This window comes from Eubalaena glacialis, chromosome 8 (genome assembly GCF_028564815.1).
Source record: "Eubalaena glacialis isolate mEubGla1 chromosome 8, mEubGla1.1.hap2.+ XY, whole genome shotgun sequence".
Classification (NCBI taxonomy): Eukaryota; Metazoa; Chordata; class Mammalia; order Artiodactyla; family Balaenidae; genus Eubalaena; species Eubalaena glacialis.
In genome coordinates this window covers 47672673-47694646 of record NC_083723.1, presented here as the reverse complement: position 1 = coordinate 47694646, position 21974 = coordinate 47672673, and the positions used below count along the sequence as shown (strand labels likewise).

The 21974-nt window shown below is 35.0% G+C and overlaps 1 protein-coding gene across 1 annotated transcript in view; it reads left to right on the top strand.

Moving 5' to 3' along the window:
* SEMA3E (semaphorin 3E) overlaps positions 1-21974 on the top strand; it is a 260670-nt gene that overhangs the window by 146231 nt on the left and 92465 nt on the right. Inside the window, exon 2 of the mRNA XM_061197660.1 lies at positions 5179-5339. Coding sequence (XP_061053643.1) covers positions 5179-5339 — 161 coding nt within the window. The remainder of the gene's footprint in view (positions 1-5178; positions 5340-21974) is intronic.

Genomic DNA, 21974 nt, shown 5'->3' with positions numbered 1-21974 from the left:
TTGAGAAAATTTCCGGATGAACCCTGAGTTGGTGCATCCCAGTTTAGTCTTGTTTCTTTGTCCACTGCCTCCCCCAAGTAATTCGTGTTATTTTTAGAGTGGGAAGAACTCAAGATGAGCTTCCTCCATTTACCCGAGTCAGCACTGTCCATTATTTGCACTGTGTTTTCTGGAGATTACCTGAGATTAGAGTTTCTTTGTCCCCCTCTTCCTGTATGTTTTCTGATTCTTTCATCTAAGCAGCTTGCAGCAGTGCAGAGGGATAAATAAGTCAGCCATTGCTTGGTAAATACGCCAAGTCCACGGACTATAATTTGGTGCTAAGACCACTATTATGACTTAAAATGCTGGCTCTAAAACTAAAAAGAGGAAATATTCGTAGAGAAGGAGGGAAGCTTCCTGCTTGAGGTTTTTGTTTTGTTTTGTTTGTTTTCAATTCATTTTGAAACTCTATCACAAGTTATCTACAAACATTTCAGTTTTCTTAAAGTAAGATGTATAAAACTGAAAATGTCACCAATTAATAAAGCAACATGAACACGTCCGTAGTTATTTGAGACAGCTTTTTAAATACATATGAAAGGTAATTAAAATTAAAATTGATATTAACCTAAATTTTCCTCTTGATGTTCTTGCTGTTGAATTGTTTTGAATTATATCAATCCCAGCTATTGAATATTGGGAAAACCTTCCGTTTTACTTTATTATTAATATCAAGCTCTGCAAAAATGTATTCAAGTTCAGAAACATTATAATCCCTTAATAGACTAGACTTTTCTTAGTTGCTTCTATAGGGATTTTTCTATATAAGGTTATGGAGTCACTGTTTATAAGGAACAAGATTTTAACAAGTCAAACAATCTTGATGCTCTTTGTCTCTGGGGACCAGAATTGGGGGTGACTAAGCTCTGTGAGTATACAGTGGTGATAAACACCCCATCTCACATGGATCATTAATAGCAAAGCTCTCCAGTCAACCTCTTATTCAAATTTTGGCACCAACAATGACCAAATAACCTTAGCTGTGCACTGAATCTCTTAAAAACTCTCTTTTTGCAATTAGAAAACGGAGGTATTTGTAGGTCCTACCTCGTGAAGTGCCCATGATTAAATGAGATGTTTAGCCAAATATCTGGTCAACCCTGATCTAGTCACGTTGAGACCTAAAATTGATCATCACATCAGGCAGTACTCTTAAGCAATTGATATACTTTTTCTCTTGTATTATAGTGACTTTTAATTTGAATTTTAAGAAGCCTGGGGTCAATTTTGATACTCACTTTAACAGTGTATAGGATATTAGAGAATAACTTTCACTTAATAGCATTTATTCCAGCGTTCCCATCTTATTTTCTTTGTTTTTTATTTCCCTTCATTTTAGCACCCCTAGAAATATATTTGTTTGTTCAACTGAATATATTTGTATGAGTCATCTCAGATCCTTTTTGGAAAGATGCAAGTTAAATAATCAAATAAATAAAAGTAGAAAATTAGAGTTAGTATTAAAGCATAAATACGCACAATCTTGAAAAAATGTTTCTATTTTAGAATGCCTCTGTGTCCATTATTCCAGATATATGTCTAAAACACAAATATTTACACATAACGGGTACTTTTAACCTTTCCTGACTTAAAGTCGAGGATGTTGGAGAATCACAGACAGTGGTTAGTACCTTGATTCTGAAATTTCCACTGAAAAGCCTGAACTTCTTAGGAATCAGTCGTTGGCATTATTCTGTTGGGTGGTGATGGTCAAAGTAGAGAGTTGCAGAAACATTCAGTGCACAGCTCTCATATTGGGAACATGTTTAAAGAAAACTGCAGTCTATTTATTGGATCTTACATTTTTAAAAAATAAGTTAGGAATTATCCCAGGAAGTGTCTTCATAAGTGAAATGAAATTTCTTAACTTACTGCCTAAGGCATGTACATGATATTCAATTTTATGTATCCAAACATATCTTGGCAGCAATTTCCTCTGAGGTGATATGAATGAATCAAAATAAATTAGCTCCTAAATTCCTGATAACCTAAAAGTATTCCCTGACCCTATAATCATTTAAGTATATGAAGAGTCATAAATGAATATTTTAACTACTTCCTTTTAGGCAAGCTTAAATAAGGGTCGTGGGATATGTAGACTTGTTCATTGATCACTCCCTCCATTTGTTAAGATTCCAAAAAATATAGATTCAGCACCGTACTTTGAAAGGCCGTAAAATATCTGTGGTTGGGTTTGTTTATGTTTTTTAACAATGTTTTATCACCTCCATTTTAGAAAGGCAATTTAGTCAAAGAATTAATAATTTTGAGTGTACAAGGGTGATTAACATGTGAGGAAACCAATCTAAAGAGGTTAAGTGGTTGTTCATAGTTACTCAGGTAATTAATGGCAAAGCCAAGACCAGAACCTGGCTCTTCAGTTTCTCAGCCTACAGGACTTTCATTATGGCATATACATCTGTTGTACTTTAATTCTCATTTTTGTTTTTGTTTTTGTAATTTGAGTGATTTTTCATTGTAATAGTATATAGCTGTAGGATAGTCATTTATTCTCTGGGCACCTGAGTTTCTTCATAAGTAAAATAAAGGACAGTGGTAATTCAAATGGTTACACTGTGGTTGTTTACTGTGGTGGAAAAAAAATTGATACATGTAAAGGCTGTAAGAAATGAACATTTAAAAAATTTGCATTTGTTGAAATTTTTCCCTTTGCATTTTCCAGTCTACATCTCCACAGGAACATGAGTTCATCTTTGTGGTCTCATGGGATAGACTTCGTCATAGCGATGGGAAGATGGGTCAGAATAAAATTTGATTAGAAGAAAATAAGACTGATGGGCCAGTAGTTAGTCTCCATTACTGACAAAGAAACAGGAACGGTGACCTTTAGACTATAAAAATTATAGTAAGCATAGTATGCATTGCAGAAGTTGGCAAGTCATAAAAACAAGTAGAAGTTTTGATGTCTATATCTCTATGTATATACAGAGGTAATGAGGTCCTAATGACTCATTGGGAAAAAGCAAGGTCATTCCATCCCTAGATGGAATTCATTTATGGAGTGCCTCCTTTACTGGTTGAGCTGCCTCTCTTTCCAATTCATACTTTTAAAAGTTGGCACTGACTACTCCACTGTGGCAACACTTTAGGGTAGCGCCCTCATGTTTGATTCCTTTCATGGTTTTCTCTCATTTTCCAGCCAACTTATTCTCCTAAGCTTTGTACATTACTATGTTTGGTAAGTCTGTAGTTTAGAGACCTGCTAATTCTAGCTAGTGTATAACCATTCTTTGAACAGTTGAATCTTTTCAGATAATGATTTCACCATGCATAATGCTTGAGGAATTTTAGCAACATACTAGAATAACTGGGGAACCTTTTCTGGAAAATACTCCACTTAGCAGCCCTGATGTAACACCATAAGTGATTACATGTGAAGACAAGGTGCAATGGCAGTGGAGAGCTCTGATTTATATTTTTGTTATGGTATTGAATCCCTAAAATACGCATCTCTGTTTGTGAATGCCTAGTTAGGAAGGAAAACAATGTGATTCTACCTTGACAAAATTACTGAGTGGGAAAAATTTGTCTTCCAGGATTCAAGAACCCCTAATCTCTCAAATTCATATTTTCATCTTCCCTAAATAAAGCACCTTATTATTACTTCCATCTGTCCCTCAAAACTTTAAGCTCTTTATTTAGGTGAATGGTCAGATGATTCAGTATCACAAGTTTTACCTTTATAAATGATAATTTGATGTTAGCAAAATTGGTTGTTTTAACTAAAGGTTTAAAGTTAGCCCCATTCCACAAAACTTTGGACATCACCAGTTTCAGAGTAGAGAAATAGAAGTTAATACATTCATAATAGAGGGGAAAAGATACTTCATTTCTCTTTTCTCAGAAACAGACAGTGTAAGAGTGGGCAAAGTACTATAGATTTGTCATATTTCATACTGCTGTCTGGGTTTGAGTGTTCTGGTTACCAGTGTTTCACCTTCTTTGTCAGATGCATTAGGAGCTGACCTTTGGGAAATGAAGTTATCTTCTAACTTGTCAATATTTCCGATGAGCCTCTTTAAGAAATCTTCAGCATGCAGGGTTTCGTATTAATTCTCTCTCATCCTCAAAGGCTCTCACATTATCATTTACCAACCTTAAGTAGTGAACTGCCATATGCAATTAAATAGCTTCAACAAACAAATACACACATATGAGAGGTTTGCCAGATTCTGGCTTTCTAAAATTAAATGTTTGTTAACTAAAACAAATAATTTGTAATTTCTGAAGTAGGGGTGAATGCATAAACACCAGCCTGAATCACAATGGTAGAAAGTAGATCCCCATCAGTTTTAACAGTCATTCCCACTGTACTGAATACTACCACATTAACAACCCTGATAGTTTCCATTCTTGGACAATTTGATTTTGGACGTGACTTTCAAAACCAGTTTCAAGTGGAAACATTTTTTCTGAGTTGTTGTTCATCTGGAATTAAATGGACTTGCTTTGGGAATATTTATTGTAGAATTGGGATTTTTGTTATACATAGAAAAGTAAATATAAAAGTCATAATGGAATGACTTTTCCGTGTAGCACTTTACATTAAAGTTTGTGAAAACTAATTCTTTCTGTATTTAAAAACATAGGATATTTACCTTACCTATTAAGTTGAATCGAAGCTTTTCAATTAATAAACTTATAAAAGATGTTAGTTTGTGCACATCGCAACTTATTTCCATTATACTTTCTTTTTACACACTGAACAAATATTTAAAAATTTTTTTCCAGTTTTATTGAATTATAGTTGATGTATAATGTTGTATTAGTTTAAGGTTATGACATATTGATTTGATATATGTACATATCAAGAAATGATTACCACAATAAGTTTAGTTAATATCCATCACCTGACATAGTTAGAATATTTTTCTGTTGATTCGAACTTTTAATATCTGCTATCTTAGCAACTTTCAAATACACAACTAAGTATTGTTGATGCACTATATATTTTTAATCTTCTTGAGTAATAAATTTTAAAGACTTTGTATTTATGATAAAATGAATGTTAATTGCACAGTATTAATAGGTATGAAAATAGAGCCATGAGAAAAGTGTTATAAAGGTATTTGTATTTTCTCTTGTGTTTAGTGTACATTTTCTTTTGCATTTCAGAGCTCTTGGATCTAAACAGAACGTCAGTCTTTCATAGCCCTTTTGGATTTCTTGATCTCCAGACAGTGCTGCTGGATGAATATCAAGAGAGACTCTTCGTGGGAGGCAAGGATCTTGTGTATTCCCTCAGCTTAGAACACATCAGCAGTGACTATAGAGAGGTATGGAAACAGCAAACTATATTTCAGGAGAGAAAGAAAAGGAGTAAGGGAGATATCTTCTTGCGTGGGTGTTACTTGGATTAGATTTTTCATTGTCTTGGCCATTTAACATTCTGAGTGATAATATTATTGAAATAAATAAAATATTCATTAAAAATAAAATCATTTTGAGAAAAAGTTATAAATGATGGAGAATGAACTTTTCTAGCACACCACAGATCTCTGTGTCCCCAGAAGACTTCTGATTGGTGCACTGGACGTTTCTCTTGCCTGATGGCCCTTGTCACCACACCCAGTGTCCTGACACCTGGGTTTGGAATATGCTGATTTAAAGTGCCTTTAGGCCTTACTACTCCAGAAATCCCAGCCTGAAGAAATACGGATGTGTGAACTCAGTATAGCTAACTCATATATTTCTGTTGGTAAGATCACTAATTCAGGTGCATGCTTTTTAAACCTGAAGGATTAAAGTATATTAAAATAGGTGAGCACCCAACTTTTCTGAGAAAGATTAACTGTAAGAAGAAAAATGGTTCTTATAACTCTATGCTTATAGAGTTGAATTGAGCTAATGTTTCCAGAAATATTGATATATCAACCTTATATAAAACATGCAGAAATTTTTATAGACCATAGGCTATTTTTGGCATAAATGTATGTATTACATAATACATTTTCTTTATAATTTACTTATTTATTTTTATGTTTGTCGAAATGTACAGTGTCCATATTTTTTAAAGTCATTTTTTAAAAATGTATCATAAAAAGCAGCATACCTTCATCCCTGACAGTTCCTCATCTCTAGAGAAAATCATGTAAAACTCTCATTTCTTCTGGTTCTTACCTCCATATGTCTAAATAACATTTGTGTACTCTTCTTTCTCAGTATCGTTAATTTTAGATAATATCTGTTGACTTTCTGTAAAGGAAGATGAGGATTTTAGCTTTCTTTTCTTGCAGTACCATAGCTAAAATATCTGCACTGTTTCACCAGCAACCCCTACTCATCTGCCCGGTCATCTTCCCAATAGAGCTGTACCACAACTTTTAGCTAAGTAATAACTATTTACATTATTATAATTGGGAAAATGGATCACACTTCTTCCCGCCACCCCAGATGAAATATTTTCTCTTTGTTTCATTTGCTTAGATTACTTTTACTCATTTTTCACCAAACTTTCTACCAGAGTTCTTATACTCCTCTCAATATTGTAAACCATATGGCTTTCCAAATCAGTTTTTGGTTTTTAAATGAGATGCGTCCTTCCTGATTCTCTTGTCAGCCCAGAGTTGAACTTCACCATCATGCTGGAGCCTCCCCTCAACCTCCCACTCGTGTGATATTCTCTCGTAGTTTAGTCTGACATTTTACTGAAACACACCTTCAATTAGCTTGCTGAAGAAAGATCCAAAGTAAAATTTTGAGGTTATTTTTAATGTTTAAATATAATATTATTCAGACTCCACACAGAATTGGTAGATGAATGTAAAATTCTGGAATGAAAATCATTTGCTCTAGAATTTTGAGGATGGGGTTCCATTATTTTCAGACTTCGAGTATAGCTGCAGAGAAGTGTGATACCATTCTAATTTCAAAATTTTATTTATAAGCTGTTTCCTGCCACCCTGTTCCCCTAATCCTGTCCTCATGCGCCTCTATGTTTTAACATTTTCTCAAATTTTCTTTAAGGTTTGATCTGTTTTTCATTCACTGTGTTGAGACACAGTGGGCCTTCTGCAGGGGAAAGCTTTGGCCTTCAGCTCTGGAAAATGTTCATTATTTCTTTGATGTTTTCCCTTCTTTCCATTTTCCTCCTGACTCTCTTTCTGGGACTCCTATAAGGCAGAGTTTTGTTCTCAATTGTCTGGCCTGCTGTTTATTATACAGACGTTGAACGATTTCTCCTGATTTCACCCACACCCACCCCTTTTCCCATTTTCAGAGGAGCCCTAGACTTCTAATTCCTGAGAATTTTTCAAGTTCTTTTTCATGAATCAGCTTGTTTATTGGCTCCCTTCACCTTGCAGGCATTTAGATGTCAGCTTTTCTCGTGTGGAAAGCCAGTCAACACTTGTCCATATGTTGTAGAACTTCCAAAATGTTGCTAATATTTCTTTGGCATCTCCACTCAAGTTCTATTTGTCCTTTTTGCATTATGTCCTTTGGCTACTATTTTAGTTGCAGGATGAAGTGGAGACACATTATGTGTTTAACTCTTTCCTTTTTTTTTTTTGCTATCATCCTTAATTTTATTTTCTCTACAGTTCTCAAAAGAGATGATTGCTCTGTCTCTCAATGTCTATCTAAAATATATATTATAAAATTGTATATGTATTTATATATATAAAACATAAATATACATTATTTGTATTATACACACACACATACATCATTTTTGGGGATTTTTTTATTGAGGTATTGTTGATATCCAATGTTTCAGATGTACAGCAAAGTGATTCAGTTATGTATATATGTATATACATATATATATTCTTTTTCAGATTCTTTTCCATTATAGGCTATTACAAGATATTGAATATAGTTCCCTCTGCTATACAGTAGGACTTTGTTGTTTATCAACTTAATATATAGTAGTTTATATCTGCTAATCCCAAACTCCTAATTTATCTCTCCCCCCACTGGCTTTCCCCTCTGGTAACCATAAGTTTGTTTTCTATGTCTGTGAGTCTATTTCTGTTTTGTAAATAAGTTCATTTGTGTCATATTTTAGTTTCCACATATAAGCGATATCATACGCTATTTGTCTTTCTCTGTCTGACTTCACTTAGTATAATAATCTCTAGGTCCATCCATGTTGCTACAAATGACATTATTTCATGAGTAATATTCCATTGTATGTATATACTACATCTTCTTTATCCATTCATCTGTTGAGGGACATTTAGGTTGTTTCCATGTCTTGGCTATTGTAAATAGTGCTGATGTGAACATTGGGGGGCATATATCTTTTCAAATTCGAGTTTTCGTCTTTTCCAGGTATACACACATAAATCTTTAAGACCATCAGTGACCTCCTTTTTCCAGACAAATTCAATGGATTTTCCTCTCCCTTTTATGGATGGTCATTTTCCTCCTAACTGTGGTATTCACCACATGGCCCCCTTCTTTTTCTCTCAGGTAGATCATCTGCACACTCCAGTTCTTTGAAGGAATAGCTAAGCTAGGGGTGGTTAGAATGGGGGCCATAGAATAGTCTCTGTTATGGGATGATTTCCTCCCCCAACCCCCAATTCATATGTTGAAGCCCTAACTCCCAGTACCTGAGAATGTGACTTTAAAGATGTGATTAAGTTAAAATGAGGCAATTAGGGTAGGCCTAATCCAGTCTGACTGGTGTTCTTATAAAAAGAGGAAATTTGGATAACATTCAAGAGACATCAGGGATGTGTGCCCATAGAGGGAAGGCCATGTGAGGACACAGTGAGAAGGCAGCCATCTGCAGGCCAAGGAGAGGCCTCAGAAGAAACCAGACGTGCCAACACCTTGAACTTGGACTTCTAGCCTCCAGAACTATGAGAAAAGAAATTTCTGTTATTTAAGCCACCCAGTCTGTAACATTTTGTTATAGCAGCCATAGAAAACTAATAAAATCTCCATATTAAAATTTTAAGTATGTGAATATGGAAAGATCCTTCAAGGGATCCGACACCCAGAAGATTAAGAATCTTTGCATTAAGGAAGTAGTTCTTAAATTGCTGTCCTTGGATCTGGATCCTGTAACTCTCATGGAGTGGGTCCCTGAAATCCACATTTATGACATGCTTTCTAGATGAGTTTATGTACACAAAATCTCATAACAGTTTTCCTGAGCCCTCATTTTCTATGTGGAACTAAGGCCAGGAGTTAGCAGCTTACCATTTTAATGTGATTCTGCTTTAGAGTAGGGTAAATTGAATAACTTACTATCCTTTATTGTTTTGGCCTAATTGTACCCTGAGGCCTTTAATGCTAGAGAGAATGTTTTAATGCAGGAAATGACCTGTGAAGACTATATAAGGATAAGAAACCTGGAGAGTGATGAATTTTTATGAACTGCATCTTAGGGAGCTAAATAGAATAGTATCTGGTCGTTGAAGCTTCAGGGTTCCATCCAGCAAGGATGTCACGGAAAGTAGCTATACAAATTATTAAATTGAATAACTTTGCTGCATTCAAGGGTAAATCCTTGTTTTGTGGGGCCTGAAGTATATACAGTTCACTGGGCCACTTCAGGAAATATAATTCAAACTTAAATTTCAAAATTGCTAACGCCCCTCCCAGGGCCACAAAAGGGCTGGGTAATCGCGAGGAATCCTGAGACGTAAGCTACATTAGCTCTGAGGTGACTTCACCCCACCTGCATTTGTTATTTTGTACTTTTCTTGCCTATTTCCACAGAATGATTAGCAATAAAACTCCACGTAGACGTTCTGCATTTATTTTCAGTAACAGCAGAGTTAGACAAGGTCTACTTCATAGACAGTCTGTTTAAAAAAAGTAGACTTAAGAATGAGAGTTGGTGCCTCAGTGCTGTCCAGGCTCTGAAGATGTGATGTTTCTGCTTCTTGGCCAGGCTCTCCTCCTGTCTTTCCTGGATCTTACTCCTTCAATTATTTACCTGTTATTATATTTTTAATCTCTCCTGCTTTATCTCTGGGTTTCTTAACCTCAATACTGTTGACATTTGGAATAAGTCTAGGTTGGAGCAGAGGGTGTCCTGTGCCATTGTAGGATGTTTAGCTGTATCCCTGGCTTCTATCCATACACTCCAGTAGAATGCTCCCCCCTGAGTCATGACAATCAAACAGTCTCCAGACACTGTCAGATACCCCTGGGAGGCAGAATTAGGTCAGACCACTGTGTCTAGCCCATCATTTTATAAGCAGGATAGAGACCTCTCATTTAAAAAGTCCCGCCATAAAGATGTATCTACTTGGTGCTACCACATCCCTGCTTCTTCCCCTGGGATCAATCACCTTGGAAGAGTAACCAAAGCCCATTTTCCCCACTTTCTCACTTTCCATTTATTTCTTAGTTTTTAATATCTTTTAAAATGTAATATGTGATACATAAAAGATATAAATAACATAAATATGTTAGAAAGCATAATAATAAAATAAATACATATGAACTCACCACCCAACTCAAGAATGACAATATCACCATTCCCACTGCAGATGCAGCTACCTTTTGTTTCCTGCCTCTTTGCCTCCTCATGCCTCCTGCTGCCTAGAAGCAATTAACTATGCTGAATTTTGTTTATTTTTTTGTTTTTCAAAAGTTTTAAAAATTATTTTATCATAACGAGTGTTTTCCTATACAGTATATTGTTTAATGTTACTTCTTTTGAGCTATGTAAAAGTGATGCACAATAGTATGTTGTAGTCTCCTGGGGTTGCTTTTTTGTTTTGTTTTATTCAGTATTAGTTATTAGAGTCAGTTGTGTTACTTGTAGCTCTACTTCCTTTGTAGGGATAGAAGAGTGAATTAGGAACACAAATTAGATTTCTAGGTTCAAATCCTGGCTCTGCATTTATAGCATTGGGTAAATTCCTTAATCCCTTTATGCTTTTACTTCCTCACTTGTTAAAGGGGACATATTAGGGCTCTCCAAGGATGAAACTGAATTAATATACGCAAAGGACCAAGAACCGTGCTTGGCACACATGTATAAGCTATGTATAAGCTATCCGTAAGCTCCTATTATTCACTTTGGTTTGTATGTAATATGTTGCATCATATGAAGCCATCAGACAGGTTAATCCTCACTCTCCCATCACCAGGGGTACTCCTCTGCCTGACTTCTTCTACCTCCCTCCTTGTTAGTGAACATACTCTTTCTCCTTTTATGAAACGCCATTTCATCTGCACACGCTCTGCATCCCAGTCTATTGACATTTCTCAAGGACTGGTTATCTTCTATCTTTTCTACATTATTGTTTTCTTCCTCTCTACAAAATCAGCAACAAATAGGGCTTTGTATATGGGTTCTCAACTTTTCTATATGTCATGGATCCATTTGGCAGGCTGGTGAAGTCTATGCACCCTAAATGCATTAAATAAGTATGTAGGATTACAAAGTAAAATATTGAAAAAAAAGTTATTAAAATATAACTACATTGAAATACAACTATCATAATATAAAAATAACAATTTCTAATATGAAAACATGTAGCTTCTTTATTAATATTAAATAAGAAGTCTTAGCAATAGTTCTCATAAGTACCATAATTTCAAATTGATGGTGAGTGTTAATAATATTTTGAGATACCTGCAGCAACTCTAAGTTAATATTAAAATATTTGTTATTTATCTTGGTTATTAAGCCACAGATACTATTAATACTACTGAGGTTAGTTTTCTACATTTATAAGATAGAAAAGCTAAATTTCAGTTAGAGGTTAGTGCAAATAATAATGTAATTTTTTTTTCCAATCAAAGTTGGTACATTCCCTGAATTCTTTTTTCAGGCCCCAGTTAAGAACTCTTGCTCTACAATTTTCATCTTAGAAAGCATTTATTAAAATTTTGAGTAAAAATAAACATAAATTTCTCAGTTGAGCTGTGATAGGTCCTCAGGATCTACTCTTGTCTACCTTTTTAGTTTAATCTCCACTTGTTCACACCAATACATTGGCAATCGGAGCACTTCTTTTTGCACTTTTTTCTCCCAGCTTTATTGAGATACAATTGACATACAACACTGTGTGTGTTTAAGGTGTATAACATGTTGATTTGATACACTTGTGTATTGCAAAATGACCACCACCACAGCTATACCTAACACCTCTGTCACATCATGTGATTCTCATCTCTTTTTCGTAGTGAGAACATTTAAGATCTACTTTCTTAGCAACTTTCAAGATATTATACAGTATTAACTATAATCACCATGCTGCACTTTAGGTCCCCAGAGCTTATGTGTCTTATAACTAGATGTTTTTACCCTTTGATCAACATCTTCTCATTCCCCACCCATCTCCCCCCAATCCCGCCTCTGGTAACTACCATTCTACTCTTTGTTCCAATGGATTCAGCTTTTTTAGATTCCACATATAAGTGGTACCATACAGTATTTGTCTTTCTCTGTCTGACTTATTTCACTTACCATAATGCCCTCAAGTTTTATTCATATCATTCTAAATGGCAGGATATCCTTCTTTCTCATGGCTGCATAATGTTTCACCATGTGTATTTTTGTATGTATGTGTGTGTGTGTGTGTGTATGTGTACATACCACATTTTTTTTAATCTATTCATCCCTTGATGGACAGAGGTTGTTTGCATATCTTGGCTACTGTGAATAATTCTGCAGTGAATATGGGTGTGCAGAATATCTCTTTGACATTCTGTTTTCATTTCCTTTGGATATATATATCCAGAAGTAACATTGCTGGATCGTATGGTAGTTCTATTTTTAAATTTTTTGAGGAAACTCCATGTTGTTTTCTGTAGTAGCTGCACCAATTTACATTCCCACCAACCGTGCTCAAGGGTTCCATTTTCTTCACATCCTTGCCAACACTTGTTATCTTTTGATTTGTTTGATAATAGCCTTTCTAACTGGTGTGAGGTACTAGCTCATTGTGGTTTTGATTTTTATTTTCCTGATAAGTAGTGATGTCAGTCACCTCTATTTGCTCTTTAATGCTTCTTTATCCTTACATTTTCCTTCTTTGGACTAGCCTTCAGACATACCCAATTTTTGCTTTTGTTGTTTTAGCTATTTCCTTCCTCTAAACTAGAATTGGAGAAGGTTCTCCCAGCCCTTCCTTATCCCTTGGTTTGATTTTGATTCCCATGTTGTATTAAAAGTGGCTGTTTACTTATCAGTGTACTTTGTCAGTTGGATCCTTAAGAGTAGGTACTAAGTTGTATTCATCTTTGAAGATGTAGGCATGCAAGGAATGTAGACACTAAAAAGATGAAGGTGTCTGTTTCTAATATTGACATCGTCCAATAAATCTGTTCTCTTCAGTGTCTGCCCTCTTGCAAATCCCATTGTACTTATTGTAGAACCACTTTCAAACTAATTTTGTCTGCCTTCCACTCTCTCCCTCCCCAAGCACCTACCCACTTCCCCACTGGCAGACAGGGTAAGGAGCCTGTTTACAGTATGGTAATAGTTTTTACTTTGGATGAACGTTAATAATACCTAAGGATCTTGTAAATGTCTATGCCTTGGCCTTTCCTCCAGAATAAAATGAGGAATAAGTAGTACTTTTTAAAACTCTCTGAGGTGATTGTAATGTACATTTAAAATTGTGATATACTAGAGTATTATTAATGTCCCTGCAAGCCCTAGGAAATACTATTCCTACATATAGGGCTAAATAAATAATTGTCTTATATATACAGTTGACCCTTGAACAACACAGGGGGTTAGGGGTGCTGACCCCCAAGAAGTTGAAAATCCAGGTAAAACTTTACAGTTGGCCCCCCATATCCACAGTTACATGCCCACAGATTTAACCAACCTCAGCGGATGGTGTAGTACTGTAGTGCATATTCCCTGAAAAGAATCTGCATGTTAAGTGGACCCTCGCAGTTCAAACCCACATTGTTCAAGGATCAACTGTAATAATCAGAACTTATATCATGATACACACATAGGACTGATTTTTCCCATGCAATTTTGAGATAGATAAGAACTTACCATTTAATAGATTTACTATATTAGTTTTTTTTCGATACTGACTTTGCTTTATAAATTAATTCATAGCATTTCCCAGACTATGTAATGATACTTTCACACTGAAATTCTGCTCTCTTGTATCTAGGTCACATTCCTAAAAAACCCTTGACCCTCACTCAAAAATGGAAAAGTCAACGCTGGTGGTAAATCATACTCTTCAGTGTAAAAATTCTACCCTTATTATTCCGTTTGTTTTACCTCATATGAGAACCTCCTACCTGCCAAAGAAAGGTTTCTTCTGCTCTCTTAAAAAGTCTCTAAAATCCACAGATAATATGCGACTTAGATTAAACTCTGACTTCATCAGGAACTTTATAAGAAATTTTTTTTAAAACATTTTTTTTTCTTTTCACCTTTCTCTAAAGGCTTTTGGTACAGAAAGGTTTGGACTGAGCTAGAGGAAATCATTATTTAGGTGAAAAAATTGAAGTTTCTTGAGACTCTGATCATAATGTGACAATAGCAGGACATTAGTATAGATCAGAAGACTTGGAAAGGGAAAGACAAACCTTTGCTGGTGGACACTTTTCACTTGATTTTCCTGTTTTCTTGTACAACCTACATCTGTATCTGTCTCTTGAAAAAAGCATTTATTTATGATGAAGCCCCAAGGTCTCTAAAATGGGATAGGACTATAGCCACAAGAATTCAAAGCTATCCATGTTTAAATTGGCTTTTTTTTTTTTTGGCCGCACTGCACGGCATGCAGGACTTCCCCGATCAGGGGTCAAACCCATGCCCCCTGCATTGGAAGCACAGTCTTAACTGCTGGACCACCAGGAAAGTCAAAACTCTTCCTCATTAAATTTCCTTTCACTCACTACTTAATTTTAAAATTATCATTTTGTATTGAGGAAGAACTTCCAATCTAGATCATTTGAAAAGGAATGTACATGTTTCTTCTCATATCCTCCACCCCCAATTTATTTATACTTAGTGCAATATCAAGATGTGGCCAAAAGAGAGAATGAAAGTTTATTATGTTGTTATTAAATTCTCTAGTTAGCAGCTGTACACTCAGCAATATTAAATGTTATTTATACATGATGCATAGTTGTTTGAACTTCAGTCTGGTGAAATTTAATTTGAGTTAAATCTAAGGGGATTTAAATATATGCATGCAAAATTAATGAGTTAAGTTTTTTAGTGTTAAACATGTAATTCATAAAAAACTAAATATGTATGTTAAAAATATGATCAAGAAAGGGAAGCAAAGGAATAAATACAAAACATCCTGGTATTTTGCTAGCATTTAAGGAGCATTTAAGAGTAATATTTACACAATTATTGAGTAATTCAAACAATTCTTAAAAAGAGGATTTAAAAAAACTTTTCCTGTGACTCTAAAATATTTCAATAATGTATGATAATATTTCAAAATGGTGAATAATAGTATTAATTAGTAAACCAAAACTAGTAATAATTTAAAAATCCCTCTAGATATTACACAAAGTAAAGTTTTTTCATATAGCACGCAAGAATTATTGGAAACATTTTTGTGCTGTTTTCCGTATTCCATGAGAAAAATTTATTTCCTTATTCATATTTGTCAGGTTTATTTGTATTACCATAAAGAAGCATTAGCCATGGTACCTTTATTTGTGTTTCTTTATTGGTTGAAAGTTTGTCTTCATTCTTTCTGATCAACATTTCATTTCTAGAATGAGATATAACGGATCAACAGTTACATTTTTTTTGAAATTTGACCAAAAGAGCCAAAAAATTATTTTTTATTTTATTTTAACTTATTTCCATTTGCAGATATTATAAGACCTTTTGAAAAGTAGCAGAATGTAATAGCAAAGTACACGTTTTATAGCCAGATTGCCTGAACTCCCGTATCTGGTCCAGCACTTAGGAGATGAGTGATCTTGGTCAGCTTATTCCATAACTCTATTTCCCAGTTTTCTCATCTGTAAAAGAGAGATAATCATAGTATTTCTCTCACAGCTTTTATAAGACAATTTATTGACTTATTAGTTGCCTAGGCCAGTGCCTGAAACATAGTAAGTATTATCCAAATATTTGCTATCATGGTTATCATCTAAACAAGACATAGAATCAGCACATGATTCCTATGTGCTGCCATTTCTGACTGAGGTAGAAGAGTACTGCATATTTTTAGAGACGATTCAACTCAGTTCTAGAAACAGTCGTGGAGATACGAAGTATGCAGAGATGAATAAAACAGTCCCTACCCTAAAATATTTCTAATGCAATGGAGAAGATACATACATACACATCTGTCACAGGTAGCACAATTTGAATAGAACTATAACAAAGGCCCAAATAAAATGCTAAGAAAGTATACAGAAGCTGGGAGTTGGGGTTTCCTGGAGGAGATATAATTTAAAATTGGACTTTGAATCATAGTTGGAATTTTGATTCACATAGATAGGTAGTGGGAACAGAGAGAGTACAGGGAAGAAGGTCAGAAATTTTAGAGCACTTTGAAATAATGACTTGGCTGAAGTAGATAGGTGAGGTGGGGGCATGTGGGTATCAACAGGGTAGAGTGAGAGTGAAGGATGGAAATGGGGTTTAGACCAGATCCTGAAGAATACTGACTGCTGTGCTGTTGAAACTTAATCTTCTAGGCAATGCAGGAGCCAGTGGGGGAGTCTGAATACGTGTATAACATAATCAGAATGGTAGTTCAGCATGATTGCTTTAGCAGCAGCATGTTGGGTAAATGGAAGGAAGAGGAGAATAAGGCCATGAGGCCAGTAAGTAGCAGTTAGAACTTAAAACCAAGTTCACTTGTCTTAGAAGCCTAAGGTCTTTCCACCACGTCACGGCGTTGCGAGCCAGGCTGCTGCTTTGGTGTGAATCCGTGTCTCCCAAGGTGGTCTTCAGTGTACTGTTAGTTCTGCCTCTTGTTATGAGGTGTCTCTTTCCTCTTGGTTCTTATTCCCTTTGCATGACTAGCATTTACCTTAGTAATGGTTAATAGACTAGTGGAACAGTTAGTGGTTGGTGACAGTAGTGGAGGAAAACCACTGCCAAGTGCGAGAAGGAACTGTCTCCCCCTTGTTAACTTAACGGCAAAGTTGAGTGCCCCACGAGGCTCTGGTATTCAACCACAGGTGAGGAACTAGCTTGTCCGTCTTCTATCGACGTAGCCCCTTGCAATCTGTGCACATTTGAGAAATACTGAGATTCCTGAAAAACCAATCAAAATTATTCTCAGGGAGGTAGCAATACTAGTTTGAGGTATAAAATCTTCTCTTCTTTTTTCATTTCATGAAGAAATCAAAAGTGGAAATGTTTGTTTATTTAAGCTATATTTTATAGGACTTCATAAAACATTCCATATTTAGTAATAAATATTCACTTTAACAAACTTTCACTCCTGGCTTTCTCTAAGTTTCTAAATTTCAGCTTTTTTTTTTCTAAAATTACTCTCACCACTATTATTTTAAGCTAAAGTTACACTACTTAATTTGGATATCTCTAAATATAACTGTCACTTCTGTTTGTAAAAATATTTATACTTTTCTCATTTACTCAACTTTACTGAATCCAAGGTGAAAAAAAATGCTTGAATTTTAGAATTTAATTTTTTTTAAGTAAGAGAAAGGCATTAAAATCTAATTTGCATATAAAATGGCAAATGGTATTTCACATTAATGATGGCAATTTAGTAAATTTCATCCATTAAAAAGGGCATACACAAGGCCAAAAATGTTTGTGTCATAATAATAGTGTTCTAACTCAAAAGCTTTGGATTATAAACATTTCAAGAACAAATCTTGCCTATAGTCCAAAAGATTATAATTCTGGTATACAAACTACTTGAATAATGACAGCCATTGTAATTAAGTATAAAAGCATAAGCAGTAAGGATAACATGTGTCAGGTTAAAACTACCATTTATAAACCATTAGGCCTCTTTTAATGTGTTATACTCAATCTATTTTCTTGATTTTAATGACATTTATAGGACCTTTAATTAAAATATACATTGATGGACACTGGTACTATATATAGATATAAAATATATAAAGAAAAGCTAAAATATAAACAAACATTTTTCATTAGAATAATAGAATTAGGAAGAGAATATTAGATGAAGTTATAATAGTGTCTTAACCACTTAAATGTATTCCAAGGAAGAGAGACTTATATTACCTGGATCATTTTATTTAATTTTTTTCAATAAAAAAGGAAATAATGTTTTTTAGACAGTTAAATTATTGCTTCTTTGTTCATTTGTTTTTGCTCTCCAAAATCTCTGAGTGTCCTAACATCTTGTAACAATAGAACTGTTAAATTCTTAATCCTGATATAATTAGGAGACTCAATAGGGAGTCCGGGAAAGAATTACTTTGTAATTTAATTTTTATTTTATTTTATTTTTCTCCTTTGAGATATGCAAGAATAGTAAATGGCCTGTTAAAGTGCATTGGAACAATTAAATTATACTGTAGGAGTATTGTGATGAAATGATGTGTATTTAACCTTCTGCTTTTTGTACCTTTCTCGGTGCAGAGAATTTGGAAATGTCATTACACCCTGTTGCTTAACTGCCTTTAAAAATGTTTTATGCAGAACAAATAGCTTAATTTTATGGGGTTTTGTTGATGCTATCCTCTGGAGCAGAACCAAAAGGCATCCTTACTGCCAAAACAAATGAGGAAAATCATTTCCCTTACTGTATTGGCAGAACATTTGTACATGATGGCTTTAAAATAACTTTTGATTTCCAGTGAGATCATTCTCTTATCTTTTCTCACCTGAGTGGACCTTTGAATACAGTCCTGAGCCTGTTAAATTTTGTTAAAAAAAAAAAAAAAGAAAGAAATCAAGGCAAACTAATGTATAAACAACAACAAAAACAAAACTTGAATAAATATATAATTACATTGTTCATTTGGAGAGTTCCCCTGTGTTGCACTTTAGTGGTGAGTGTTCATAATTTAATCTTCTACCTCTCACCCTTCCATGGACCCAGAGTGATCTGGTTAACACCCTTTTCTCTGCCCTCAGAAATCCTGCCAGTCTTTCAAACTTGCTAAATCCTGCAGGATTTCCTCCCTGATTAAACTGGAAAGTGTTACTTGTCTCATTTATTTGACACTGCTTGCAGCATTTTCATGTCAGTGAATCTATATCTCAAACTTTATTGTAGGATCCTTTACTGAATTGACTTTTTGAAGAATGTGATAAAGAAATGTTGACTGATACAAGTCTGCCAGTAGACGGTGAATGAGCAGTGATTGTATTTAAGGCCTTGTGCCAGGTAGGCATTTTAGGGCTGCGGAAATAAGTCACTGCCTTGCCCTCTGTAACTTATAGCCCTAATAAGAGAGCTAAAGTTGAGTACACATATCATTATAGTCATAGGCAGAAAAAGTAAGAAAAACAGTATAGAGGATCAAAGGAGGGAGAAATACTATCTGTTGAGAAAGTTAATCAGGAAACGTCTTCTAAGATGTGCCTGAAATAATGATTTCATTATTCCTAGAGCAACTGCCACTATTAGGTTTGCTGCTAGAAACAACACATGTTTTGGCAATCCTAGAAAAGCCATGTATTGTCTTCGCCACCACATAATATATGATCTTTTGTTTGTGTCAAGAACTGTGAAGGGTCTGAAATTTTACCTTGCTTTTAAGACAACAGGTTAGCCTGTCATAGTTTCATTGATGCTGGCAGAAGACAACGCCTGGGCTAGAGACAGCACTCTGTCACTCACAGCACAGCAGGCAGCATGAACCTCTGTTTCCATCTTGTCTTTGCCTCCTCGAGTCCCACAGGGGATGCGCAAAGCAGCCTAAGTAGACACTGTACACACAGTGAATTTGTGCCATACCCACTTCACCAACCTCCAGCTCAGAAAACTCCCAGTCTCACAAGGGATTTGCTAGCAAAGCTGTCCAGCCTTTGCCCAGAGGGGGACATTATCTTTATTATCCTGGTCAGGAAACAAATCTTCTATTTGCCCTGAAGGGAGATTCTATCTCTGTCTTCCAAGGCTCTTTGAAAAGATAATGTGGAACAAAAGCTGTCAATAAAGTATAGGAATCCTCTAGAGAATTGCCCCCCAGACAATATGTTCAAATAGTCCCGGAAATAATCCTTATGAAGCAATGATTGAGGAGAATGAGGTTATACATTGAGGTTGTTCTATTGTCTGGATACTATTTCAACGTTGAAAAGCTGAACTTGGGTATATTTTTCCGAGGAATTGGTTATCTAATACTTTGAAATTGTAGAAGTACAGTTTAAAGAAGTCACCGTTTTACATAATGATGAAAAATGAATTAAAAAGGATGCTAATCTAAGAAGAAAAGCCCTGCATCTCATAAATTAAAGGTGTTAAGAATATAAAAGCATTATTCTGCTCTACCGATGAGGTATTCTCCGATTTATTCATGTCAATAAGCAAATTAGTCATGAAAATCTTTCCAATGATGGATGATCCTAAAATGAATTTGTATTTTGAATTTGTATTTACACACACATATACATTCTAGCATATCCTTTTGAATAATTTATGCATCCACAGTAAAATTATAATTCCAAAACCAAATTGAAGCTCAAATTAGAATGAGTTTTAGAAATAATCTGAGAAAACCTACTGCTCAGTGCCTGAATTTTTTCCAAAATAAAGGATCAGTGAAGTTTATAAATTCTACAGCTTCACTTCCAGGATCCTGTTGTCTAGTGCTGTTGGTAACCTCCCTCAGGCTGATGTTAAGCCTGCAGTCGAACCTGACATTGTCTTATTTATGTGATATCTTTCCTGAATCATATATGATCCACTGATAGATCTACTGCTATAATGAAGAACATTGATTCTAGGGTATTCTGTGTGTGCTTTGGACTTTTTAGTTGGTTTTCTTTTATATCTCTACTTTTTTCCTTTTGTCTTTTTTCTATGTTGTAACATAACAAAAAGCGCTTGTGTTTTTATTTAAAAGTTTATATACTGCACTATGAAAACAAAGGAACACATGAATGCTGAATATTGTTAGTAAGAAACTTTAGGGGGCTCATTACACTAATAATAACATCAAAATAATGTCATATACCTATAGTTCAAACCATAGAGTGCTTACTCCCATGATAATAAATTTAGTCATAAAAGGATCATCATAATCAAATGCTATTGACACCACTTTTATAAATCCCCAATATTTTTCATGTATCAGGGCCTGGATTTGACTACGTAATGTGTGAGTTAAGTGACAAACGTCTTCCCCATCTAGCATATAAATGCCTAACCTGATATTGTATGGGACACAGCTTTTTAAAAAATCTTAAATTTTGACCATATTTGGGATTCAAACATGTATATCAGATTTCAAAAACTAAAATGCCTACAGGGGCCACTCAGGTAAAAGAAAAGTCTGAAGAGAATCAGAGAGTGCCTGTCCCATTGAAAGAAGATTTCAGACTCAACTCCAGAAGAATGGTGCCACATAGGAAGGCATGCCTGTTGCTCGCCTTTTAGATTTTTCTAGAGACACCAGAAATCTAGATTTTTATGCAAAATTTCTCACTTTTGAATATTGGGCAGTAATTTAAAAATAATTAAACAGTCCTCACTAAATAAAAATATCTTCAATCAGCAGCATCTAGTATGTAGTTCAATAACCAGAAAGTCCTTCCAGACTAGCAGAACACAGGATAGGATGGTGGTGGGTGGAAGGAGGGGAGACATCAGGGAGAGATAATAGAGACCTTTAGGGAACAAACTGCCTTAGATAGGAAGACAGTTTGTCTTATTGGCACAGGTGGAGCAATATAGTCTAATATATATGACCATTGATACCGGGTAGTAGGATGCCATACCTGAACTCTTCTTAATCCAGGACCTGAGGCTCTTAAGCATCCTGAGGAGGAAAAGGCTATTTCTAGAAATATTAATAATATCTTAAGAGACCCAGTCTACTCTACTGGGAAATTTCTACTCATTCACCAAAATGTTCAC